At 45.1% G+C, this 20433-nt stretch overlaps 1 protein-coding gene across 2 annotated transcripts in view; it reads left to right on the forward strand.

Moving 5' to 3' along the window:
- The first annotated feature begins 995 nt into the window (after positions 1-995).
- The window catches only part of FTCDNL1 (formiminotransferase cyclodeaminase N-terminal like), a 39145-nt gene continuing 19707 nt past the window's right edge, over positions 996-20433 (forward strand). The window contains exons 1-6 of one of the 2 annotated variants that reach the window (XM_044431919.1): positions 996-1153; positions 2428-2550; positions 4534-4629; positions 7923-8075; positions 11602-11784; positions 15778-17119. In XM_044431919.1, coding sequence (XP_044287854.1) covers positions 2430-2550; positions 4534-4629; positions 7923-8075; positions 11602-11784; positions 15778-16217 — 993 coding nt within the window. In that variant the 5' untranslated portion in view covers positions 996-1153; positions 2428-2429 and the 3' untranslated portion in view covers positions 16218-17119. Of the gene's footprint in view, positions 1154-2427; positions 2551-4533; positions 4630-7922; positions 8076-11601; positions 11785-15777; positions 17120-20433 lie in introns of those variants that run through there. The other variant, XM_044431920.1, reaches the window with a different exon arrangement.

Raw genomic sequence — 20433 nt, forward strand, 5'->3', positions numbered from 1 at the left:
TCCTTGGTAGAGGGAGGTCTTCTTTGTTGTGGCCCCCTACCTTTAGAATACTCTTACTAATCAGGCTTGTGGTGTGCTTATTTTTATTTCTCTCAGACCCCATGTTCCTATTTTTTCAGGCTTTTAAACATTGAAGAATGGGATACAAACACACACACCACACACGGCAATTTTTCATCATATTAAGAAATGCTTTGAACCAGTACTTTGCTGACCTGTGATAAAGATGGCAATATTCCCCCCTCCCCTTTTCAGGATTCCATACACACACTTCCATTCTGATAAACATAAAACGAGTTGAGAAAATAGCATTCCTATCTATGTGGAAGGCATTCCAATAGAGAAAACTCAATGAGTATTGTTAAGTCAGAAAAACCAAGTTTAAATGAAACGTGCAGTTTTTCCTTTAGGAAATTATAGAAAAAATATTGCGCTTAAGGAACTTTTAACTTTAGTTGATTTGGGGGCAGGGGAAAGGCTAGGACATAATATAGTGCCTTCTCCCTTTATATAGATTTGCTAGTACATAGGTCCAAACGATTTTTTCAGAAAGACACTTGAAAGGGTGAGATACTTAATGGACGCTCCTGCCGATAGGTCCTTTATCAACGGAAAACGTGAAACTGAAAGCAGAACGGTTTTGAAGTGTTAAGGATACTGTGCCGGTAAGTCAGTGAAAAGCAACCCTCTCTTGTTTTACTGGTTGTATCCAAAGAAAATAAAAATCACAGACCGTTCGTAAACCCTCTCTCCTCCGCAGAGGAAGAAGAGCAGAGCAAGCAGCTAGCTCTCGAATTGCAGGCTTTTCCCCGGGCGAAACCGCCACGCCGCTTAAATCGCAGCGCGAGCCCCACTGGCGCGCACGACAAGCTACCACGCGGCCCGGCGAGACGCTCGCCGAAACTCCCGCCCTCCTCGCCCGGCGGCGGCGCCGCCGCGCAAACGCGGGCACACGTCTCCCCCCCCCCCCCGCCCCGGAAGAGGCGTCGGGAAAGGCAAGCGGCCGGATCGGGTGCGGGCGACCGAGAGGGAAGGGCTCGCGTGCAGCCCGCTTGCGTGCGGAAGGGAGCGACGTGGGGCCCGTTTTGCAGCGAGGGTGTCGCGCCTGCCTGATCCGGCCGCGTTCAAAAGCAGGGGGACGAGCTGCGTGCTGGTAATGGCAAAGCCCCTCCGCCGCCCCAGCCGCCAGGCTCTTCGCTAACGTTAGAGTCTGGCTTGGGGCATGCGGTTCTCCCTTCTAGTCTTGGGATTTGCGTGATAGGCCTTTGGTCTCCCCTGTGGGTTTGCTGTATAAGATTACTCAGTAACCTCTGCCCCAAGCAAATACATGCTTTATAAATCCGCTTGGTTTTTTTCTCTATTCTGAACTCAGTGCAGATACGAGCAAACATGTATTCAAAACACTGGAAAATATTGGTAGTGCAAAGACGCACAGCTCATTTGGAAGTAAGACCATGCACTGAGCTCATTGGGACTATCATCTTAAGTGGGTTTTAGGATTGCAACCTAAATATGGCGTGTGACCTATAACAGTGTACCTAACAACATTGGGCTTGCTAGGCAAAACTTCATCATGCAGATCATAACAAGTATACTTTAGCTTGAAGCTCTCATGACCAGTAACCAAGCCTTCAGAGAGGCCTCTCAACCTTCTGGAAGAGGGAAGGGGTGCACAAAAGCCAGGAAATCACCAAATGTTTGGTGGTTGGAAAAGGGAGTTGGGCCAGAGAAAGTGCTGTGGGGTCTGGGGAGCCCTGAAAGGTCAGATTTAGCCCATGGGCCTGAGGTTTTACACACTACAGCTCTAGAAAGTGGCTCCAATCCAGGCTCCCTAGAGAGCACTGAGGCAGGCATTTGCATCCACACAGGACCAGTGTATGCTGTGCTGTACAAAGGTAATGTGGATGTTGATCTGAAAATGACGTGTGCAGCAATTTTGCTTTGTACTGAGGACTCTTGTGAAATATCTGGAAGCAGCCGCCTTGTGTGGAGAGAGCAAGGCCTGCATGAATCCTCCAGGATTAGCCCTGCCATGAAGTAGAGCGAGGCTTCGGGGTGTCATAGAATAGCCGCAGGTTCTTAGTTATTTTCTTTGTTATTATTGTGTTTCTGCCACAGAGGATGGGAAAAAGTACTTATGGGAGCCTCAGCCTCCTATAACACCAGGGGCAAGGTATACTTAGGCCAGCTCTAGACTCTGCTCTTGAAGGGTGTTACGGAGGCTGTGTCTGTTCTGTGGAATTAGGGAGGACTCCTTACATTGGGAGTGTGTAACCTTCCAGATGTTGGAGTGCAACTCACATAAGCTCAAGCTGGTACAGCCAGTGGTGAAGAATATGGGGAAGCTGCAGTCCACCAACAAAGCCACATGTTCTCTGTTGCTGCCTGCCTGCCTGCCTGCCTTTCTTTCTCTCTTTCTTTTTGCAGGCATGAACATGGCTTCAGGTGGAATAGGAGTCCGTTTGGCTGCCTGTTTGCTAAATATTTCAGAAGGAAGAAGAAGGAGTATTGTTGAGAAAGTAGCAAAAGCTGCTGTTTGTGCAAATAATGGTAAGAATTGCATAGAAATTACCGGCATATGCATGATCCAGACAAATTTAAGCAGCCCAATTCTGTTCCTGTATTCTTGGAGGTATATTGAGTGCCTGCTGAGACACAGGCAGAACCTTCTCTGTAGTAGCACCCAAGATGTGAAATTACCTCCCCTAAGGGATTGGTGTGATCAATATATGGATTGGCTGAGCAGACAAATAGTTTTCCTACTGTCAAAACAGCTGGTCAATCTTGTGCAGATTTATTCTTGTTCTCATTTTATTATTGTGTATATGCTCAGGGTTCATCTAAGCTACATTGTATGGTGCCTTGAGGGTCATGGAATGAATGGATTGCCTATGGGAATATATGTGAGTAAGGCAGAGTGACTGCACATCTGGAACCACCCACAAATCCCAGGATCTGTTCTTTTTCTATTCCAGTATTGCGTGTGGATTGTAATCCTGAAATTCAGTTGGACTTACTCATGAATAGACAGGTGTAGGATTATGCTCTTAATGTCTCAAGAAGTGAGCTAAAAGCATGTCTGAAAGGTGAAAGTCAGAAGCTATTTCTGTATCATGAAGTGAATAGTTAGAAAAAATCAGGTGAACTTCTCTTTCTTGGCTCATCACAAACATATAGATATAAACAAAGGGAAACTGCAATAAAATATTGCAGTGTGGAATGTTTCTGTTCACTATTTTCTTCAGCCAGAAGCCAGCCTCAGCCTTCTGCCAGCGTACCTTTCCTCCACTGCCCTGGAATTCTTCTTCCTCTTCCCTATCCAAACAGTCCATCAATATTTTCTGGCCATTTGGTGTTCATTGAGTGGTTTTGGGGGTGCCTTGCCTTAGGGCTTCTTTTTCCTTTTCCTCTTCTCTTCTCTTCTCCCCTCCTCCTCCTCCTCCACTGCTCCTTCTCCTTCTTCCATTTCTTCCACCCTTGAGGTTCCTCCAGGCCTGTGGATACCTCCATTTTGGGAGTGTGGGTAGGGAGAAGCCATTGCTGTGTGACCTGTAGCAGTGATGCCTGAAGGCTGGAAACAGGGAATGGTTTCTCCCAGTGCAGGGTTGTTTAAATGGGGCAGTCCTGAGTAAGATAAGTCAGACTATTTGCCTATGCAACACAGTATAGCTTGTTCTGACAGGAAGCAGATCTTGGAGAAAAAAAACTCTGCTTGAAGCCCAGATCTGCACCTGTTATCATTTTGATCTGGTGCTAATCTACGCCTTTAGCATGTCTATAATATGTAGGGCACAAAGTGTCATCTCTTGAGGGATTTCAAAGCATTTGAACTTGGACTGCAAGTCATGCTCAGTACTTCTACCAGAGCAATAGGGCAGGCATGGTTCCATCCCCACTCAATATGACCAGTGTGCCTTGGTTGTGACTCTTCTTTTAATGTTGCACCTGCTGCCTGTAGATGTATGAGAGTATTGGAGCAATTTGTCTGCTGTTGTCATCCAGTACTTGGCTGAATACTTTGTCGCTGAGTGCTGATAACTTAGACAACAGATGCTCTCAGGATATTGCCCATTACCACTAACTCATTGTTGTCACAGTGAATGTCTTTATGTGCTGGTGCATCTGGAGACAGCAAGTGAGGCTGGGCCAGGCTCATCCTGTTATACTAAAATGGTACCTTAGGATGTATTTAAACTTGGCCAGCCACGTTCCAACAAATGTCAGTAACTTCACAAACTGTATCGGGCATGTCAGAATGCAAGCGAGCCCTGGTGGAAGAACTTTTTTCTAAAGGTCTGGAATGATGAGTGGTAGGCAAAGGACTTCTGGACCACTTGCAGCACCCTGAGCGAGACAGCGGCTCAGCTGCACTACAGAGAAAACAATCCACGGTGTGCAAACCTGTATGTGTGGAAAGACAAGCAGTGGCTGCTGTCTGGATTCATCAAACTTACCCTGTGCATAATAAATTGGAAGCCTTTCCTTTCCTTGGTATCTGATTCACAAAGTTCTATTACATTTTTCTCCCTGTAGGCCAGGAGACTCCTCGAGCAACAGTTCTTAATATATTTTCTGACTATGACTATAACAGGTCCGTCATAACAATAGCAGCTCCAGTTGACCAGCTCAGTAAGTGTTCTTGAAACAAATGTATTGAATATGCTGACATACATAAGCAGTGCATGTTGCAAACTGCAAAAAAAGAGAATAAGGAGTTTTAACCTACCGTGAAGGAAAGTCTGTTGCAAAGTCAACCAGGACTCCAGTGAAAGGCAATTTAATAAGGGCGGCTTATTTTATATTGTATTTTTGTAATTTTAATTTAATGTTTATATTTATTGTAATTTATATTATAATTACTTTTAATTTATTGTTGTAAGCTGCCCCGAGGCTTCGGCGAATGGGGCGGCATAAAAATGTTTTAATAAATAAATAAATTTCATCGAAGTATGTGTTTCATCAGCGCTGTGCAGTTTGGTTCGATCCTGGTTAGATCCTAAACTGTTGCTATTGTTCCTCATTGGCTTGTCCAGACATCCCTTTTATAGGAAACATATGGCCCCCAAAGGTTGTTGGACACAGGCTCCCATCATCCCTAGTCAATATGGCTGGTAGCCAGGGATAATGGGAGTTATAGTCCAGCATCTGCAAGGCCATTGGCTCCCCATCCCTGATCTATATACCTTTTTGTCACCTGAGCACAACATGGCTTGTAAAAACAAGGTGGCAATAAACTGTTAAAAAGTTAAATACATAAGGACAATAGAAACATTCCTTAAAATCAACAACATTCAGTCAGATGATCAAGAGCAAGGAATAAACTCAGGAAGTTACCTCACCCTGAAGACAGGAACAGGAGGACTTTGATTCTCTTTCTGAAAATCACTGATTTCTTGGGGAAGAAACTCCATGCTTCAGCCAAAAAGGTTCATTCTTATCTATTGTCAGCCTAATCCCAACCAGACAAGGCCCCCGGAGTTGGGGAGAAACTCCTGCTTTAAAATTCTACAGATCCCTGTAAGATCTTAAATTGTGAGGAAGTTCACACAGAAACTACTTATCTTCCAGTAGGATCCTGCAGTCCACCAAGAGGAAGGGTTCAGTTGCAATATTGTTTTCTGGAAGGTAGCCATAAAACTGAGCAAAAAGGTGCTTCTCGGCACTTGTGCAGGCAAGGAGGCTTGCTTTTTCTGATCCAGAACTGGGGCTTGCACGCAAATCTAATTCTGCTTATTTTCCAAGCTGCCTTGCTTCCAGCAGCCTAATAGATAGGTGGGTAAGCTTTTTCTTGTCAGTATTCAACAGTTCAGACGCTGGGAGCCAGAAACCTATTCTGACTGACTGCAGATCACCTGGAGATGTGGCAGTAAATCCAGATCTACCTTCTGCCTGCCCTCTAAGAGATGAAATAACCTCTCAGAAACAATAGGATTGCACCATAACTTAATATAAAATCATACTAATTAAAAGTCAAGTGCCTTGAAGAAGTATTCACCCTTTTTGACTTTTCCATATTTATGTTTCCATTTATGTGTTACGGCCTATAACTGAAATGGATTTATATGACATTGTTACCACTTGATATGCACAAGACGCTCAAAGCTGTGAAGGTGCAAAATGTTTATTGTTGCACAAAAGTTAGGAAAACAAAAGAAACTGGCACTTGTTGGTTGCATAAGTATTCACCCCCCCCCCTTCTGCTACCTTGGGTAGTTGGAGCAGTTACAGCTGTGAGGCTTCTTGGGTAGGTCTCTGTTTTGATCCTCTGGATCCTGCGACATTTGCCCATTCTTCCTGACAAAATTGCTTCAGCTCCAGCAGGTTGGATTGGGAATGTGAGTGAATAGGAACTTTAAAGCTTTGCCACAGGTTCTCAGTCAGACCGAGGTCTGGGATGTGACCAAGCCATTCTGAAACATTCAGGTTCCTGTGTGGAAACCACTCCAGTGTTGCTTTGGCTGTGTGTTTAGGCTCACTTTCCTGCCCTGTCCCAAGTCCCTTGGACATAGAAACAAGTTTTCCTCTGGAATTGGCCTGTGTTTGGCTCTATCCACCTCATCCTCAATTCTAACCAGATCCCCAGTCTCTGCCAAGGAAATTACCCCCACAAGATAATGCTGCCCCCACCATGTTTCTCCATGGGGACGGGGTTCTCGGGGCACTGAGCACTGTTGGCTTTGCACCAAACGTAGCGTTTGCAGCAAGGCCAGAAAGTTAGGCCTTGCTCTCATTGGGCCAGGGGAGCTTTTCTCTAAAGTTTGCTGCCTCTCCCATGTGACCTGTTGAGAACTCCCAGCAGGCTTTGGTGTGGGTTTGCTTCCACAGTGGCTTTCCTTTTGCCCACCATTTATCAAGCCCAGTTTTGTGGAGAGGCCAGGTGAGGATTTCATGGATGGTTTCTCCTGTCTCGGCTGTGGAGCCCTAGAACCCTTCTGCCCTAGAACTGAAACACAATTACTCATTCACAAGAATGGTACCTCCAAGCCCAGCAGTGGAGATGGTTGTTGTGCATATAAGTGTGCGTATGTGTGGGGAATATTTTGCAAATTTGCCTTGATTCATTCCAAGGACAGTATAGTTTTGCTTTATAGAGGCTTTTTAAGAGACAACATTACAAATGCATTCACAACTGTGGGTCAGCCTTACAGTTGATGAAAATGTTTGTATTTGGCTTGACTTAAGAGGGAAGCATTATTTAGATTCCACATCCTTAAACATTAGCTTACTCGTCAAGAGCTTGCTTTTGTTTCCTGAGTAATTTGTTAAGTACTGTTATCACAACAGCCAAAATCCAGCAGTATGATGGAGGAACAGAATAGAAAATTCTCTTTTTGTGTTTTATCCCAGGAACATTCCGTGGAGATATTTATGAAGTAAATCAAAAGCAGATTTGCCAAAGTTAGCAGGAGTGTGTCAAGTGGCTGTAAATATTAACATGCTAGTGTTTAGTACTTCAGTAAAACATAAACCAGTAAAACATAAAAGAGTATGTGATTCAATAGCAGAGCTGGGCTATATTGTTACACATTTTCTAAAGTATGTTTGTAGAACATAACAGCCCTTCTTCAAGGAGGAGAGGCTTGTAAGAGTTGCAAGACCTTGACATTTCTTCCAGAATTAATGCCTATTGTAAATAAGAAAGATGGTCTATATTATCACTGTTGAGAAGTTGAAAAAATGTTATTCTCGATCCTTTGTGTGCATGTTTAATAAAGCATCCCTTTAGGGTGCAGTCCTATGTGTGTTTAGACAGGAAAAAAGACGCTGCAGCTCCCAGGATTCCACAGCCAGCATGGATTTTTTTTCTGTCTGAACACGCATAGGTTCCCCTCATGTGTTTTGCCAGGAGTGAATAAATGCTAGTTTTCCCTTTCAGGTTTAATGAGTAATTCATATTAGAATTTTTTCTCCTGTTTTGCTAGGCAACAGTGTTGTTGCAGCCTGTGTGGAAGCTTTTGCATCAATAGATATGGCGGCACATGTCGGAATCCATCCATGCCTGGGTGCAGTAGACTTGGTGCCCATTTACCCTCTGTCTGGTGTTGATGTGGAAGAGTGTGGAACGGTGGCTCGAGGTAAGCAGAAACAGAGCATGAGGTAGCTCCAAAGTCCCTGGTGTGGCCACTCATGAAAGTTGTCCCTGTTGTTGGAATGTAGTGGGGGAAGGTTGCAGTGATCCCAGAAAGGGTGAGCTGACTTCCTCTTGGGTGAGGCATTGGATAAGAGGCCTCTCCTCTCACCCCACCAGGGCTAGCAGGGACACAGCTGCCTTGCTTTTTGGGTAGCAGAGGTGCAGATTTCATCTCAGCATTCCCTCTGAGCTGAGCAGGGACCCTTCCAGTATTCAGGAAGAATCCGTTTTCCCAGCAGCAATTCTTTGTTCATTAAAACGACTTCAAGGAAAGGTTACAGCACCCAAGAGGGTTCAGCTTAGAGAAGATGTGAGTAAGGAGAGACAGGATGAAGGTGTCCAAAATTATGTGTGGCGTGGAAAAAGTGGACAGGGAGAATTTGGACTCATTTGGTGAAGCAGTTTGGTGGGGAACTTGGGGCCGATACCAGGAAGGGCTCCTTCACATTGTATGCAGCAGAACTATGGAATTCCCTTCCACAAGGTGTAGCACTGGCCACCAGCTTGGATAATAGCTTTGACTGGGCAGATCTCTGCAGGAGAAGGCTATCCATAGCTCCTAGTCCCCATGGCTCCTGTATCAGAGGCAGCATGCCCATGTACCCCGTTGCTGGGGAACATGGGCAGGAGGGAGTTTTCCACATCCGCAACCTTCTCTGGGTTTCCTGTGGGCTGCTGGTTGGCCACTGTGAGAATAGAAGGATGGGCTAGCGGGACCCTGGTCTGATCCAGTGGGCTCTTAGGTGCTTATGACTCTTAAGCTGCAGTCTTCCAAACATACTCGGGAGTCAATTCAGGTTTGTTTATTTGCATCTAGTCATCAGACCATCACAAAGCAAGAGTTTTAACAACGGGAACCACATATCTGTATAACAATAACAGAAGTTAGCATAAATAAAATTGACACAAACCCGTATTATATAAAAACAGATTTAAAATGCTGACCCTCCTTGGCAAAACAGAGCTTTCCTCCGTTAAAACTTCCTTGAGAGTAAATTGTCTTTGGTGTGGACTCACTTTTGCATAGATTTGCACTGTTGCTCACAAGCAGATGCTCTCTTTTTACACTGTGGATCTGAATAGTTACCACACGCAACATGCAAGTTGGCATTTGCAATAGGCTTAATTGTTTATCTTGTTCCCCCTTCATTTTTTAAAATTATAGTATTTTTATGCTGGTTCTCAGCCAAAAAGGCTCCCAGAGTGGCTGATACGTATTCAATTAAACAAGACAGTCTCTGCCTGCAGGCTTATAATCTAAAGAAATGACACATGAGGAAAAGGGGAGGGGGAGGGAAGAGGGATACACAGATCTCTCTCTGACTGGCGTAATATAGATCTGGATTGTTACTGTTCAGCTACAGTTGGTCGAACTGCACATGATCTTGTGAAATAAGTTGCCACGTTCCCTCCACACCCACAGCTGTGTGCCCCTCACAACTACATAGATATTTACAGATTTTTCTCAAACCAGCTGCTCTTTCAGGGTACCTATTCCCAACAATGAACATGTGGCTTTTGTATCAGTGAGCAGAAAATCTGATATTCCCTATAGAAGATTGAAATCAAGGCTTTCTATGCCATATTTCATGTCCAAGCCACATACATTTTGGGGAGAGGAGGCTTAAACAAGAAGCCTGCCCATAAGACTAGAGACATTTCTGATCAATCAGAATATACTTTTAAAAATGATGTTGTAATTAAGTTTAAATCACACATTTAGAGCCCTATTGAACTAGGGTGAATTTGTGGTATCTAAAAGGCTGATGCCGTGTCAAATTTTTAACAGTAGCTTAGTTTCAACTTCAGATGGAAAAGTTCTTTGCAAAGCATTTCCACAATAGTGTTCGGCATTCACATTGTTTGTTTTATTATTTATTTAAAGAACAAACTGCATTTTAGCGTAAATCTTTCCAAGGCAACAGGCAATCAGACCTAAACCACAGAACATAATAACAGAGTAAGAACAAATACAAAAACAATGATTAATTCAGAATTAACAAAACCAGAAGTACCATATCTGCAGTTGCCTGACTCAGTTTCAGGTGAGGGGAAGAAGGTGAGTCTTTTGGGCCCATCAGAAGATTCCTAATGAGGAGGGATGGGGAGATCTGTGGGGACCAAGAAGGCCCCATCGCTTGTGCCTGATCTCCGCAAGCCATGGCCTCTGAAGTTGATCCCAGAGTGCAGGCAGCTTAGCAAGGGTGAAGGTGATAAAGGCAGCAGGTGGGCAGCCTGCTCTCCTCCCAATGATTTGGACGGGAGTGCTGCATGGAGATCAAGAAGAGCAAGACTCCGTGAGCAGGAGTTGGCAGGAAGGGTTCATGGAGTCCAACACAGGTGTTTAGTACAGCTGTGGAAGCAGCGGGCATTCGCTGGGATTAATCGCTGCCGGAGACATTCAGGGTGGTGAGGGGCCTCAGTTCAGTGCCAGCTGCTGTGTGCTGTTTGCCTCACAGGAAGCCCTGTGCCAGCAGGGGCACCTGCCAGCTTCTCAGGGCCTGGTTCTGATGACTTGTGGTTGTTGTTAGTCACGAAGTCGTGTCCAACCCATCACGACCCCATGGAGAACATTCCTCCAGGCCTTCCTGTCCTCCACCATCCCCCGGAGTCCACTTAAGCTCACACCGACTGCTTCCGTGACTCCATCCAGCCACCTCCTCCTCTGCCGTCCCCTTCTTCTTTTGCCATCTGTTGTTCCCAGCATTAGGCTCTTCTCCAGGGAGTCCTTCCTTCTCATTAGGTGGTCAAAGTATTTGAGTTTCATCTTCAGTATCTGGCTTTCTAAAGAGCCATCAGGGTTGATCTCCTCTAGCACTGACTGGTTTGATCGTCTTGCAGTCCAAGGGACTTGCAGAAGTCTCCTCCAGCACCACAATTCAAAGGCCTCAATCCTTTGACGCTCAACCTTCCTTATGGTCCAGATTTCACAGCCATACATTGCAACTGGGAAAACCATAGCCTTGACTATATTCGCTTTTGTCGGCAGGGTGATGTCTCTGCTTTATAGAATCCGGTCTAGATTTGCCATAGCTTTCCTCCCCAGGAGCAAGTGTCTTTTAATATCTTGGCTGCAATCCCCAGTAACATACTGGAGACCTTGCGACCCGAGGGGCTCATCTTCCAGCGTCATATCTTTTTGCCTTTTGGTACTGTCCATGGGGTTTTCATGGCAAAGATACTGGAGTGGGTTGCCATTTCCTTCTCAGATGGCTACCTGTGTCCATATTTGGTCGTATTCACTGCATGCGGTTCTGCCTTTTGCACAGGCAGTTTTGCCTGTCCCTGATCATTCTTGAAACTAAGTTGAGATGTCTTTGGTTGGACCTGGCCCCCTGGGTGCTCCAAACTCCCACCTGCCCCATCCAGCATGTAGTCCAAAATATCACGAGGATACAGAATTGCTTGCTTCCCAGGTTTGGGGCTTCAAAAGCTGAGTCGTGATGCTTTCTACTTCTTCCTTACTTCAGATATTGCAAAGAGCTTAGCTGTGCGTGTCCCTGGATGCAGCATGTTTCTCTTTGGGCACGCTGACCTCCCCCAGAAGCGAAGTCTCGTTCAAAGGAGAAAACAGCTCAGATGGTTTGACGGTAAAGCAGCCAATGTTATCCCTGATGTGGGATCAGCACCTACCTTACGATATGGCTTGACAGGTATGGGATGCCCCTCTTTTTTCTTCTTTTCTGTTGTTTACACAGAGCTGCTGATGCACCTAGTTCCCTAGATGGTAAAGGCTCACCCCTGTGCCTGTTTAGAATGACGAAATTTGTAGGATTTCTTTCCATGTAGGCATGCCTAGGATTGTGCCCTAAGCAAGAAAGAGTGGTCTGTGCCCCAAGGAGCTTACATCTAAATATGAGCAATGGGAGGGCCCAGCAAAGAGAAAGAGCAGGAAGGAGACAAGCTAGAGGACCAAGAAACTCATATGAGATGGAAATGGTTGAAGCAGGAACATGCACTTGCAGCCCAGTTTTGTTTTCTCAGGAATGAATCCTACTGAGTTTGTTAGGGCTTCTACCCAAGCCTTAGATGCATTTCCAGGTGGGGATGGGAGTTGAAAGGTCTTTGAAAGGGGGGAAGAGGGGGCACAATATGGGAGTGATAAGCTGCAGCAACTAGAAATGTAGAATTTTCTAAGAAAGAGAAGAGGACCCATGAACAAAGGAATGGGCCTGCCTTGGGGTGATCAGCATTGTGTTGTGCATGTTGCCTATTGAAAACATTTGACATTTTCACAGCGTCCAATTTCCTCATTGGATGCTGTATGTACTGCATGCTCAGAGGCGTGACTCACGTCAGGTGTCGTAGGCCATCCTCCCACCAAAATTTTTGTGGCCCAGTGCTATCCTGGAATGTTTCGCTCACTCCAGCACCCTGATGGCCCCTGGTGGGCAACACTCTTCCATGGCCCATTCTTCATCCCTCTCAGTTAAGTCCCAAATTGCCGTTGGTTCCACACGCGCGCGCGCACACACACACACACACACAGAGCCCAGCACCAGTGGGGTTTCAGTGGGCATTCCAGCCCTGAAATGTTTCACTCCCCAAAATTCTGTTGAACATTTTCAGTTGGTGACTGTTAATAGTATCTCTGTTGTGGTCCACTGAATAAAGCTGAGTACATATTTAATCTAGGAAAAGAAATGCCAAGAGAACAGGAGCAAAAGTGCTGCTCAGGCTCCTCCCCCTCCACATTTTATTCTCATAACAACCCTCTAAGGTAGGTTAGGCTAAGAATCAGTGACTGGTCCAAAGTCAGCCAGTGAACTTAATGGCCAAGAAAGCTCTAGAACATGGGTCCTCAAACTACAGCCAACAGACCATATACGACCTGCCATGGTCATTTACCCAGCCTGCCTCAGAGCTTTTGGACCTGTTCAGAGAAATCGATCTCCGAGCAAGTCTGAAAGCTCTGAGGCGGCGCAGGCGTTCTCTGAAACACTTTCAGTTTCGGAGACTAGCAGAGAGCTGGCGCACATGCCAAATTGTAACAGCTCCCTTCAACTGCGAGTGTGCTGGCTCTTCCCTCTATTGCATGAATGCATTGGCTCTGAATACAGAGTGGGAATACGGAGCGGGAATACAGAAGAGAGGAGGACGGTGGGAAGAGAGAGACGAAGACACTAAAAAAAGATAGAAGGTAAGAAAAACATAAAATCTGTTTTTAACTATGGGAGCCATGTCCCCGGTCTGTGGGCCAAGCCACGGCCGCCTCGCTGAGCCTGGGGGCAGATGGGCTGAGGCGGAGCAGGAGCAGGGCTGTGGCTCCTGTACCTCCACCATGCCCTTCTCTGGGCAAGCCACTGCTGCCGCCAAGCAGCTGCCATACTTCTTCCCCTGCAGCAGGGAGAGGCAGGAAACACCCCTATTGGCCAGCCATGGCCCCGTCCCTCGCCTCCCCTCGCCTCTGAAAGCAGCCATTACCTCCCTCCTCACAGCCCTCTCCTGGCTGGGGGAGCTGCCCCGCTCTCACTCCTCTGGCCTCCCACTCCTGCTCCCACTCCCGGAGCCAGGCAAATGCCCACGAGGGGACCTTCCTCTGGCTTGGAAGCGGGGCGGCGGTGAGGAGCCGGGAAGGCCTTGCCCTCAAGCCCTCTTGGCTCCCCCTCATGTCATGCTCTTTCTTTTGGCGGATGGCACGGTGTCATCATGGGCTTCTGCTGCAGCCCGAGCAAGCGGAGCAAACATTTTAATGTTTTAATTATTTTTTTAATTTTAATTAATTTTAAAATTTATTTATATTTTAATTAATTTTAATGTGCAGTGTGCATAGGAATTCATTTATATTTTTTTCAAACTATAGTCCGACCCCCCAACAGTCTGAGGGATAGTGAACTGGCCTCTTGTTTAAAAAGTTTGAGGACCCTTGCTCTAGAACCTGGATCTTCCCAGGCCCAGTTCAACACTCTAATCAGTAGATCACAGAGTTTGTTGGTAGACTTCTCATGTTTTCAGTTTCATCTTTACTGATTCTTAGGCTGCAATTCTGTGCACACTTCCCTGGGAGTAAGCCACTTTAACTGAATCAGCTTGCTTCTGAGTAGTTATCCATAGGGTAGCACTTACAAATTTCCTGCATAAAAAGCAGCTTGTATTCTTCTGTTTAATAAAAAAAATTGTCATGTTTTTAAAAAAATCCTGTTACTTTAGACGTCATCCTGCCACAATAAACCTTAAACCAGATCTTAGTATCGTTCACAGTCATTACTCCCAGTGCTTTCACACACAGACTGCATTTGCTTTTGCAGAGAGAGAGAGAGAGAGAGAGAGAGAGAGAGAGAGAGAGAGAGAGAGAACAGACACCAGATGTTAATTAGTGATTTGTTTTTATTTTTCCTCTTCCTCAACAATCTGGCCTCAAGAGCTTGCATTATTTTCTGTTCACTGTAAAGGTCTTTGTTTCTATCCAGGACTTGGATTATAAACTATAACGATGATGAGTCAGAATTCCAAGCAAGAGAGGAGGAAAAAAACAAAGACCTTAGAGAAATATTAAACTTTCACACTCTGATATCAAAGAAGTAGAACCATTTGCAATGATTGGTATTCCTAAATGTGGCTTTCCTCCTCCTTTCTGTCACCTTGCTTATGAGCAGCAAGATACGAAAAAGGAGGGAGGACCTGAGTAACTAGGGCCCCACAAGTATCTTGTATTTATCTAATTTAATGCATTCCAATAATATCCCTTTTTTCCTGCAAATCATAATCATACATTGCCATAAGGGATCGCTCCTCTTCACAAGTAAGATTGAGATGCTTCTTTAAGATTATTTAGCTTAGGTTTTTAGAACACAAACTGATTTGTTTTTTATGCTTTCTCTACATTTCCTTCCTCTTCCCCCTGTAATCTTCGCACAGCTTCCTAATTTGGACCCTGGGGTTTAACTGCATACATTTGGCTGGGGAGTTAAGCTCGTAATTCCCACTCTGGGGCTGAAATTTAACCTGCAGCTTCTGGAATCCCTCTTGCTCAGGAGGCAAGGTGACTCAGCCAAGAGTGGCAGGTGTACTTTGGGGTATCACCAGTTGGCTCTGCCCTCACAGGAGCTTGGACAATCTCCACACGTGCCTGCATACAAGAAGCAGCCTATGTGTCTTCCCCAGGCATGAATGGGCAAACTAATCATGCTGTTGAGCTTGCAAAGTGCCCCATCTTCCCCATGCTTAAAAGGGCAATTGCTGCTTGGACCACAGAACTTGAACTCAGCTCTTCCACACAATTAAAAAAAACCCTACTATTTTATTATTACTTTTTTATTCTATTTCTATCCCATTTTTTTTTGCTTTCACAAGGTATCCCATGTAATCCTCTTCATTTTATCTTTGCAACAGGCCTGTAAGGTAAGTTGGGCTGAAAGTCTGTGGCTGGCCCTGTGAACTCCATGGCTGAGCAGGGGCTAAGCCTGGACAGACTGAGGCCCAGCCCTGCACCCCAACCACTGCAGCACACTGGCTCTAATGCTCTCCTCCCATGGAGACCCCCCCCCTGCCCCGGTTCTCGCTTCGCTGACAGACTGGATCATCTTGTATCCAGAGACCCCGTCGACAGCTTTTCAGTCAGCTCCGGCAAAGTAGATGCAGAAGCCTACTGACCTAATGTGGTGAATTTCTGCCCGCCCTGATGCTTGGCTTTCTGCTTATTGCAGGAGTTGGGGCCAGCCCGTATGTGATGAATTGCAATGTGACAATTGACACGCAGGATCTGGATGCAGGGAAGGCGATAGCAGGTTCGATCCGGGGAAGCACTCCTGGAGGCCTGAAGGGTGTGCAAGTAATGGCTTTCCCACACAAGGGGCATGTTGAAATTGCGTGTAATGTGGAAAGCTTTGGCAGGTGCGACAAGCCACTGAGGACTGATGAAGAGTCGGACTATGTCTCATACAGTGTCCTTGGGAAAACATACTATTATGTATCACCTCAGTTGATAGAGACCTCAGTTAAGACATTGGCCAGCAACCAGGGAATAAACATGGTAGGGACTGCGTTGGTTGGGTTTACGCCAGAGGAGTGCCTGCGCTGTGCTGCCCAGGCATTAGCCAGTGGTGTGGGGGAATTCTGGAAGATGAGGGGCGGTGTCTTCATGTGACAGCCTCCATGTTCATTTTCAGGATTGGTGCCTTCCTAATTCATAGGTAATTCTGAGCCTCTTCTGGGTGAAGTGACAAATGTGTGTGTTTAGGATTATAAAATCTTTATGAAGAGTACATGATCAAAGGTAATGCAGGCTGTAGAACAGAGGTGCAGAACTGCAGACCCGAGGGTCAAATCCAGTCCCCCCAGGGTCCCAGTCTGGCTTTCTTGGGCCCCCCAAAGGGCCATACCCCTTTCTCTGGCTCTGCTCCGTTTACCTTAACCACCAATCACTTGGTGGCTTTCCAGTGTTTACACAGCTCCTTTCACCCTACTGCATCCTGAAAGGCTTATATACATTCATGCAGAGCTTTCAGCTAAAATATGCTAGCATTTTTGGCCACAGCTTTTTGGCCCTTGGCCCTGTTCTCCTTTTCTCCATTCACAACCATAATGTGGCCCTCAAGAACTTCTTTGAAACGGAATTTGGTCTTGTGGCTGAAAGAGCATCTTTACCCCGTGGTTGATTCTAGGCTTTCTGCCCTGAGAAACTGCCTGTATTTAACACTTAAATGGGAGTCAAACCAGCACATAGAACAATTAAGATTAGAAAAAACTAAGAAAATGAAGAAACAAAAAAGAAAGTGGAAGAAAATTGAGACTTGGATGCATCTTCAGAAGCAGAAGATCAAAGTGGCTTATCAGACTTGTCAGATGAATGTGGAAATGATATGGAGCTGAATGAGACAAAAGGGGTAAAAGGAATGGAAAATAAATTGGCCTGTGAACTTCATAGAAATATTAAAAACCCTTTAGAACATTCCAGGAAAACCTTGCAAGCAGATCTGAAAAGAACTCTTTATTGTTGTTAGTTGCAAAGTCGTGTCCAACCCATCGCGACCCCATGGACAACATTCCTCCAGGCCTTCCTGTCCTCCACCATCCCCCGGAGTCCACTCAAGCTCACACCCACTGCCCCAGTGACTCCATCCAGCCACCTCAGCCTCTGCCGTCCCCTTCTTCTTTTGCCATCTGTTGTGCCCAGCATTAGGCTCTTCTCCAGGGAGTCCTTCCTTCTCATTAGGTGGTCAAAGTATTTGAGTTTCATCTTCAGTATCTGGCTTTCTAAAGAGCAGTCACGGTTGATCTCCTCTAGGACTGAAAGGTTTGATTGCCATGTGGTCCAAGGGACTTGCAGAAGTCTCCTCCAGCACCACAATTCAAAGGCCTCAATCCTTGATGCTCAGCCTTCCTTATGGTCCAGCTTTCAAAGCCATACGTTGCAACTGGGAAAACCATAGCCTTGACTATATTCGCTTTTGTCGGCAGGGTGATGTCTCTGCTTTATAGAATCTGGTCTAGATTTGCCATAGCTTTCCTCCCCAGGAGCAAGCGTCTTTTAATTTCTTGGCTGCAGTCCCCATCTGCAGTGATCTTGGAGCCCAGAAAAATAAAAACTGTCACTACCTCCATTTCTTCCCCGTCTATTTGCCAGAAAGTGAGAGGACCAGATGCCATGATCTTAGTTTTTTTAATGTTGAGTTTCAAGCCAACTTTTCTGCTCTCCTCCTTCACCCACATCAAGAGGCTCTTTAGTTCCTCTTCACTTTCTGCCATTAGAGTGGTATCATCTGCATTTCTGAGGTTGTTGATACTCCCAGCAATCTTAATTCCAACTGGTGATTCATCTAGCCCCGCCTTTCTCATGATGTTCTCTGCATATAAGTTAAATAGGCAGGGTGACAGTATATAGTCTTGCCAAACTCCTTTCTCAATTTTGAACCAATCAGTGGTTCTGTGTCCAGTTCTCACTGTTGCTTCTTGACTCGCATATAGGTTTCTCAAGAGACAAATAAGATGGTCTGATACTCCCATCTCTTTAAGAACTTGCCACAATTTGTTGTGATCCACACAGTCAAAGGCTTTGGCATATTCAAGGAAGCAGATGTTTTTCTGGAACTCCCCAGCTTTCTCCATGATCCAGCGTATGTTGGCAATTTGATCTCTAGTTCCGCTCCCTCTTTGAAATCCTGCCTGTACTTCTGGTAGTTCTTGGTCCAAATACTGCTGGAGCCTAACTTGTAGGATTTTGAGCATCACTTTGCTTGCATGTGAAATGAGTGCAATGGTGCGGTAGTTTGAACAATCTTTGAGATTGCCCTTCTTTGGAATTGGAATGTAAACTGACCTTTTCCAATCCTGCAGCCACTGTTGAGTTTTCCAAATTTGCTGGCATATTGAGTGTAGCACTTTTACTGCATCGTCTTTCAGGATTTTGAATAGCTTAGCTGGAATACTGTTGCCTCCACTAGCTTTGTTGTTGCTCAGACTTCCTAAGGCCCATTTGACTTCACATTCCAGGATGTCTTGCTCGAGGTCAGTGACCATCCCATCGTGGTTATCAGAAATGTTAACCTCTTTCTTGTATAGTTCTTCTGTGTAATCTTGCCACCTCTTCTTAATCTCTTCTGCCTCTGTTAGGTCCCTGCCACTTTGGTCCTTTATCATGCCCATCTTTGCATGAAACGTTCCCTTTATATCTCCAATTTTCTTGAAGAGAAAACAGCTCTAGCATCAATGAAAGAGCACCAGTGTTCAAAAAGGAGCATAAATATTACAGAAATAGGAAAGAAGCAAGTGAAGTCTTGGATTTGGCTCAGTACCAAGAGACTAAGGTTTATGAAATGCAGAAAGAAATCAACGAGTTATGAGATAAGTTGAAGGAGCAAGAAAATCACAATCACCATTTCAAGATATGCCTGAGAGGTTTTAAGGAGGAGGAAGGCAATGATGATTTGAAGGATAAAGTGGTGAAATGGATTCAAGATCTTTGTGCATGCCTAAGTACTACTTCAGAAGATCTGGAAAGAATTCACAGAGTGGGTCCTACACAAATACAAGACAACCATCGGATAAATATTGCGAGGTTTACTTGATAAACCATGAAATTAATCTACTGTGCACTGAGTAATGTGGATGATCTGCAGTATGCAGGAGATGGTGTGGAAGTTTCCCAAGATTTAGCAATTGAAACTCTTGGAAGACACCGACGGTGGAAGCTGTACACAGAAGCTTGCAGAAATCGGGCCGTAAAATATGTGAGGGAATTTCCCTTCACATTGCTTGTTTGGCTCATGTTTAAATAATCTAACTTCTACAGAGCGAAGGCACGATCTCCGGAAAGAGCTAAAGCATTGTGTGCCTGAGACTGATCCAAAGGAGATACAAAATAAAGAGAAGCTCCAAGAGAAGAGGAAGCAACAGCAAGGGAAGACAGCAGAAGGGAGAGGAGGATGTTGATGATACAGTGAATCTGATTCCACAGCTCCACTGCTTGCTTCAAGGACTCTGTGCTGTCATATCTCTGATAGAAGGCAGATGAGTAATTAGACTTTAACCATTGCATCTTGTGCTACATGATGTTTCTAATGGGAAGACTAGTTGATTATTAAGGTCTTGAACCATGTTGTTTCATAACTGGAATGGATTGCTATAACAGGGAAGGGTTGGGGAAGGAGAGTTTCAGCCCAGGAACAAGTGCTCTTGGCCTTTTGCTGGAGTTCATGATGGGATGGCTCTCTTGAGAAAGTTGGAGGCTGGCTGGCTGGCTGTATTTCCAGATGCTGGGCAAGTGGGGGGGCAGGGGGGATGGGGAGGGGAAGGTATTGCAGACAATCCTTTTTCATGGTTGCAGTACAGTCACTTATGAGACTGCTCTGAGAGGACTCAAAAATATTAATTCTAAATCTAATGTGTGAAATGTTAGACAGCTTAAACATAATCTCTCTCAATATGAGTGCATGGTCTCCAATCCCCAGTTTAGCAAACTGGGATAATGCAGCTTAAACATATAGGATGCTGATGTGTTACTGCTACAGGGGACTTACTATAGATTCCCCTGTAGCAATAGGTGCAGCATATTTAAAAGCATCCATTCTTACAGGATCAGTCCAGTGCCAATGGAATACCAAAATCAAGGGAGAAGTAACTGTAATTTTTATGAAGAATTCTAGATTTAAATTTGTTGATCAATTAAGTGACCCAGATGGTAGGTATGTGATGATGAAAGGTAAATTAGGAGAAATATTGTTAACCATTGGATCTTCTTGTGCACCAATATAGTTCAAGTTGAATTTTTGCAGGAATTGTTGGCTATGGTAAGGCAATTTACATGGGGAGGAATAATTTTAGGAGGGGCATCAATTGTGTTTTGAATATAAACATGGATACAA

The sequence above is a fragment of the Varanus komodoensis genome, unplaced genomic scaffold (assembly GCF_004798865.1).
Source record: "Varanus komodoensis strain SLA01 unplaced genomic scaffold, ASM479886v1 scaffold23, whole genome shotgun sequence".
Taxonomy (NCBI): Eukaryota; Metazoa; Chordata; class Lepidosauria; order Squamata; family Varanidae; genus Varanus; species Varanus komodoensis.